This window comes from Aythya ferina (assembly GCF_964211825.1).
Source record: "Aythya ferina genome assembly, chromosome: 13".
NCBI lineage: Eukaryota > Metazoa > Chordata > Aves > Anseriformes > Anatidae > Aythya > Aythya ferina.
The window spans coordinates 1,527,983-1,534,171 of NC_140311.1; the positions used below are offsets into that span (position 1 = coordinate 1,527,983).

The following is a 6,189-nucleotide window of genomic DNA, read 5'->3' on the forward strand; positions in this document are numbered from 1 at the left end:
ATCTCTGTGATTAGTGTCTCTTATTAAAATTGGTCTCAGAAGTGTTTTGTCGGTTGCTGTGTTCAGCTTTAGAATTTTTCTGTTATATCTTAAAAAGTAGGCAGCCTGATTTGTGTAATGCTGCTTTCTTTTCCTTTACAGCATGAAGAAAAGTGAAACTGTTTGTCTTTTCCTTTGCTCATTTCTTTTTCTCCAGTGGAAGCATTGGAGAGAATTGGTAATATTGCAGAGAATTACCACTGGTAATGGTAACAACTGAGCTCTACCCTGTGTCTTGTGGATGAGTGGTGCATTAGCACTGTACCTCCCTTGAGCTTTACGTGTGCTTTAGGTTTATTTTTGGGGCTTGGTGCTGTATTAGCTATGGTAGGTGGCTTCTGGTCAGGTGCAAGCTGAGCAGGCTTCTCAGCCCAGGAGCTGTTCAGACATGCCTTTAATAACCATCAAAGGGGAAGAGGAAGGTTTCTCCTAAGTGAGGTCAGTATCACGGTGAGTGAGCACCGTGCCTCTCCCATTGCTGTGTCTGTTGATGTCAGAGCAGAGCTGGGCTTGATGCAGGCCCTGCAAGTGTTCCTGGCGTCAAAATTACTCGGGTTGGGGCCGTAGGCACGTGCTGTCTGTGAAAACTGCCCACACGTGGCCTCCTCACCGGAGAGCTGTTAGGTGACATCTCTGCTAGACTCTTTCCTTTCCAGGTAAAAAGTCCTGGATCGTTGAAGATGCTCATTTCAAAGTGATTTAAACAAGCTGGTAAGTTGTGAGTCCTTGCGAGAGGGGAAAGGTGCTCATCTCACCCCACAAGCCTCCTATACGTTATATTACTGTATATACGTGTATGTATTACACAATAGCTATAGAATATAATATGCACAATATGTAATTCATAACATAATGAAGCATTATGTAGTGTCTTATATATTATTATTCTATACTGATATAAAGATGGAAGGGTATCTGAGACTGGGTGTGTATTTAGAGTATAAATGTATGCCTATAAATGGGGACTGCATTAGTGAGCGTGTGAGAAATAAAGCTACAGATGGAGTTGGGTAAAATAGGTGTAAATAAATACATAGATGAATTATATTAAAAAGTAGGTGTGTATAAGATATAATTATGTCTACATATACATAATAAAATATTTTAGTCTTATAAGAATAGTGTCTGTGAAGGAGTATGAGCTGTGTATAATGCATATATTTAATACATTGTTGTATAGCTTTATAAAAGGGGTGTGAGATACAAACACAGATTATGTACACAGATCATGTACGTGTGAGATGTCTGCATGAGTGTGTGTATAATACAGCAATGTGTATATACATAGGTATTCCTACTAGATTTAAAAGGTGCCTGAGAATGTGCTTATGTGCCTGGATAAGTAAATATTCCCTCTCGTGCGTGTAACACAAATGCACATGCACATCTAATTTGGGGTAGGAGTCCAAAACACTTTTTTCTTCCATCCTTCTGTAAAGTCTCACATTGAAAACTCACCCATCTACTCTTCCTTTTTCCACAGGGAAGAGAAAGCTTCATTCAGCACTTCTTCAAGCAAAAATGACTGAAAAATGATGCCATAATTATGAAGAATACATTCAGCAGCCTCAAAACTTGTAAGGAGTTAGCTGGGGGTAAGTGGTGGGGGGGTTGTCATTCAGTTATGAAAAAGTGGTGTTGCAAGGAGGTAACATTCTTTTTTTGTATCCCTTTAAAGACCAGTACATTCCATTCCTTGTGACCCTTTAAAGGTCTTAGGAAAACTGGCTTTGCATTTGCAATCTAATCAGAATTCTCACACCAGCTCTGCAAGCCCAAGTCACGTCAGGCATTACAAATTAAAGCAGTCACCAAGAGACATCCTTACAAAAGCACACCACTTTATTATTTAATATATATATAAAAACAATTCTTCAGTTTTTGTTTAGCACGGCATACCCGGGATCTTACAACACACCAGCAGCACTTTCAAGTACCTGAAGCACCAAATCAGGCACCTGAAGTCAAGATCGGAACAATTTGCCCTTCACCAGATCCCCCTTTGTGCCATGCTGACAGTGAGTTCACTCAGTTCACATGTAAAAATGGAAGCTTAACCAAATGACATCTGACTCAGAGAAAACTCATCAGAAATAAATAAAAAAAAACAAGTTGGGTGGGCTTTTACCTCTTCCACTAACTTCAGCTGGAGTTGTGGGTACGTTAGTAGGTGTTAAGGCCAACAGTCTTCATGTAGTAATAAATACAGGTGATCAGCCTAAGTATTCAGACAAATCCTCCTCACCTCGCATCTGTATTTCTGTTGTTAAGAGAACACCCAGAGCTGCACATGGACAATAATGCATACAACTAAAAGCTTAAGCTGTAAATGTGTTTCAGGGAAGAAAAAAAAAAAAAGTAGCCCTGGATACTTTCCTCCTTGCACAGGATTTTTTTTTGTTGTTAATTTAATTTGAAATTTAGCGTCTATGTCACGTTCTCCGCTGCCTAGTGTTTCCTAAAGGTTTTTTGGCACAGAGCAGTACTACACGCAGCTGCCTCGCCAGTCTTCAGAAACACAGACTCTTCTCTTTGAAGTAAGGCAACAGAAGAGAGGTGAGGACTGCACGCCTGTAACAGCGACCAGTGCTCATCCCTGCTGTTGAGGTTCAAAAGCCATTAAAGACTAGAAAAAAAGATGACTTCCTTTTTTGCCTTTCCACAGGATGATGATCTCTCTCTCTCCCACTATACCCCACTGCATGCTACCCAATTATTTACAAGCTATCATACACTTTACAACACCACTCAGAAATAAACCCTATCAGACTCAATATGAATCACTGACGAACAGGAGGGGAGGGGACAGTTTCTTCACAAGTTATCGTAGTCATCATCATCTTCGTGCTTCCTCTTCAAGGTATTTGTTTCACTAGCCGTATTCTGCGATGATACCATGTTTGTAGTAATAAGAATGTTCTTTGGTCCAATTAATGAAGGATTAATTAGGACATTCTGAACTGTCGGTGTAGTTGGTGTGGCTGTGAAGAAAAAAAAAAAAAAAATTAAACAGCTTGAAAAATGATTTTCCCACACTGAAACCAAACTTCCCCTCTCTTAAATATTCTGCTAAAAACTAACACAAAAAGCAGTGCTGATCCGAGAAGGCAGTGTCTGTTTTACAGCGGGCACTTTACCTGCTTTGACTGTGGTCTGAGAAGATGGGATCTGCACGGTGAACCTCTGACCAGTCAGCGACACCGGGGTGCCGACTTTTGTTGAAACAGACACGGTTTGTGCCGAGGGCGTACCTAAAATTTAAAACGGTTCAATGAAAATATAAGAAAACACACACTTCTAGGCCTGCTTTCAGAACAGAACTTGCTGTTGTCAAAGTAACAAGAATACACAGGAACACACTGCATAGTCAGGAGTCAGATTTTCAGGCAAAACTGCAAGTTTACTATGAACACTGATATTCTGGGCTAGCTCCAACCACACGCATTAACAGGGAAGTGCTCATGCTCGGTCACAGTTCTGTGAACCTTTTAACAATGGTTTTTATTTACTGCTGTTTGCAGCTCTGTGTAGTGCTTACACTAAAGAAAAAAAACTTATTTGTTTCTTAAATAGTCTCTTCACCTACAGAAACTCTCAGAAATACAGGAATAAAAACAGAGGCCAGCTATGTATGCAAATACCAGATTATGATCATCTTCTTGAAATGAACTCACGCTGTTAGCTAAGGGGCTGAATGCCACCAAGTTGAGGTGGCACCCAACACTCTCAGTGCTCAAAGCAGGCTTTAAAAACATCCCCCAAGGTTTTTTCCTTCATAAAATCAACATAAGAAGGCCCCAGGGATCTGTTTCTTACCTAAAGTAGGGGTGCTGGGCCTGCTGCTCACAGCACCGACGCTCAGGCGAGGGACTGTTATCCTTCCTGCAGAGGAAGAGACCTGTGAAAACAGGACATTCAGCTTAACATCACATTAGAAACTAACAGTTCTTAACATGACAGTCAGAGGTGGTTCCCCCCCAGAGACCACAGACAGCTTATTTTACAGCAATAATTTGTTAGATCACAATCTGTATTTGGACACAAAGTTCTCTAAGTCTTTGTGGTGTGAACGCCATGGATGTGAGCTGGAAAGCTTGTGGGCTCGGGGCTCTATACTAATGCCTTACTTTTGCCTTTTCCAAGCTGATGTATGACTTGAAAATGCTGCTTTAAGCCTAAGCAGACTCACAGACATGCTTTTTATAGGCTGAAGTTAATTAGCAGTAAGAATATTTGCAAATCCCTCTAGACGAAGGCCACTAACTTGAAACTAAGTGCTATTTCCACCCACCCATCCTTCTGAGGTGTGAAAACCCCAAGCCCAGCATCTTTCCCGACGCACTGTGTGTGCATTCAGCGCTCGCAGCCCTGCCAGCCCCTCACCTTCTTCTGCAGGGACTTGAGCCTGTAGTTGGGCGCCGTCAGGCAGTACCTGTCAGGCGGCAGCCTGGGCCCGGAGTACGGCTTTATCAGCGGCAGCGGCGTCTGGTTCTTCTGCCTGGCGATGTCTAGGAGGAACTGCGGGCGGGGCGGTGAGCCCTAAGCCGCCCGCTGGGCCCCGCGCCCTGCCCGCCCGCAGCACTTACATCGCGGGGCGGCGGCGAGGTGAAGGACTGGTCGGTGCGGCACTGGATGGCCAGCCGCACGTCCTCCGCGTCCACGCTCGGCTTCTTGGCGTGGCTCGAGTACACCTTGGCGTCCTCCAGGATGGTGGTCACGTACCCTGCGGGCACACACGGCCGCTCCCTCAGCCCCCCTCAGCTCCCTCAGCCCCCTCAGACTTTTGACTTGTGATACCTTTTGATTTTTGAGACCTTTGACTTTTAACCAAAATAAGTAGAGTACAAAATGAAGAGTACATTTTGAAGAGATTAATTTCAGACGCCCCCAGCCCCTCCCGGCCCCCCTCAGCCCCCTCAGCGCCCTCGGCCCGGCCCCGCCGCTCACGGTAGGCGAACTCCAGCATCTGGTTGATGACGCGCGGCTCGTACTCCGTGATGCCCATGTCCTTCAGGATCTGCGCCATCACCTGCGGGACACAGGCAGGGCTCGGGCTCAGCTCCGCCCGCACCCCCCCTCCCTGAGCCCGGCCCGGCCCGGCGCGGCCCCCCGGTACCTGCGCGTCTTTGGGGGCGCTCTTGGGAGACGCCATCTTGGCCGGCTCCATCGCTTCCGCCTTCTCCACCGCCCGCTTCCGGCCACGTGACCCGGGCGGCGGGAGTTGCCATGGAGACGCGGCCTGGCTGGGAGGGGCCTTGGCGCTCGCCACCACCCAGCCCTCATTTATTTATTTATGTATTTGTTATTTATTTGTACTTTATTTATTTTTATTTGTTTGTTTATTTATTTATTCATTTATTGTTTCTTTAGGTTTTTAAATAAAGATACTTGTGACAACGCAGTAACACACCAAAGCACGATCAGCTCGGGGAATTGCCCCCCTACACTCCATTAATGCCCCCCCTCTGCCCTCGCCTCCCTCACCACTCCTCAAAATGTCGTAGTTAAAAGTTCAAAAGTTCCGCATCCCCAGCACCCAAGAGAGCCCCACGTGCTGGCAGCACGGCCCGCACAGCTTGTTTTCATAGCTTAGAAGCTCCTGAGGATCTTTGTGCAAATTCCACGCAAGTCTCGTCAGAAGTTCCTCGCTCGCTTTCTAAGGGAAAACAACAACAACAAAAAAAATTGGTTTCATGTGATTTCGGCCAGCCCGGGGATTAGCGGCATACCAGAGCTCGCAGCAGCGTTGTCACTGGGTGCCACGATCCAAATGAAGCAAGGTCTGGGGAAGGAGCGGCACCCGTGTCAGGCCAGCTGATGTAACGGGGAAGGGAGGCCAGGCCAGCCTCCTGTCAGAGCACGGAGAAGCAACCAGCTGCTCGCTTGGTTCACGCCTAGCACACGCTGAAACATTCCAGCAGCAGAGAGTCCTGCTCTGCTTCTCATCCACACAGAGGGTGACATTGAACACCTGGAAGCAGTGAACTCAACCTACACGGATGTAAACGCAACGTCCAAACCTGCCCTGGGCTCCCTCAGTGTTCAATGAAATGGCAGCCGGTGGCTGATGAGGGATCCCGAGGGCTGCACTGGGCTCGGCAGGGCAGCTGTCCCTGTGCTGGCACCAGCGAGGGGCCGAGCTGCGGCCGT

The 6,189-nt window shown here is 46.3% G+C and overlaps 1 protein-coding gene across 1 annotated transcript; it reads right to left on the reverse strand.

The window, feature by feature from the left end:
* Positions 1-1,863: 1,863 nt before the first annotated feature.
* Positions 1,864-6,189, reverse strand: TAF9B (TATA-box binding protein associated factor 9b). The gene is made up of 7 exons (XM_084534640.1): positions 5,156-6,189; positions 4,987-5,068; positions 4,626-4,762; positions 4,423-4,557; positions 3,856-3,937; positions 3,177-3,290; positions 1,864-3,020 (listed from the first exon to the last, which is right to left on the reverse strand). Exons 1-7 carry the CDS (start codon positions 5,204-5,206, stop codon positions 2,854-2,856), a joined length of 768 nt encoding a protein of 255 aa, XP_084390766.1. The 5' UTR covers positions 5,207-6,189; the 3' UTR covers positions 1,864-2,853.

Excerpts from the sequence above, each read along its gene's own strand:
- TAF9B (XM_084534640.1), bottom strand. The coding sequence starts at position 5,206 with ATGGAGCCGGCCAAGATGGCGTCTCCCAAGAGCGCCCCCAAAGACGCG. Across the intron at positions 4,558-4,625 it reads CCTCGCCGCCGCCCCGCGAT|TTCCTCCTAGACATCGCCAG; the intron begins GTAAGTGCTGCG and ends CCCCGCCCGCAG. Across the intron at positions 3,291-3,855 it reads GCCCAGCACCCCTACTTTAG|GTACGCCCTCGGCACAAACC; the intron begins GTAAGAAACAGA and ends TTTAAATTTTAG.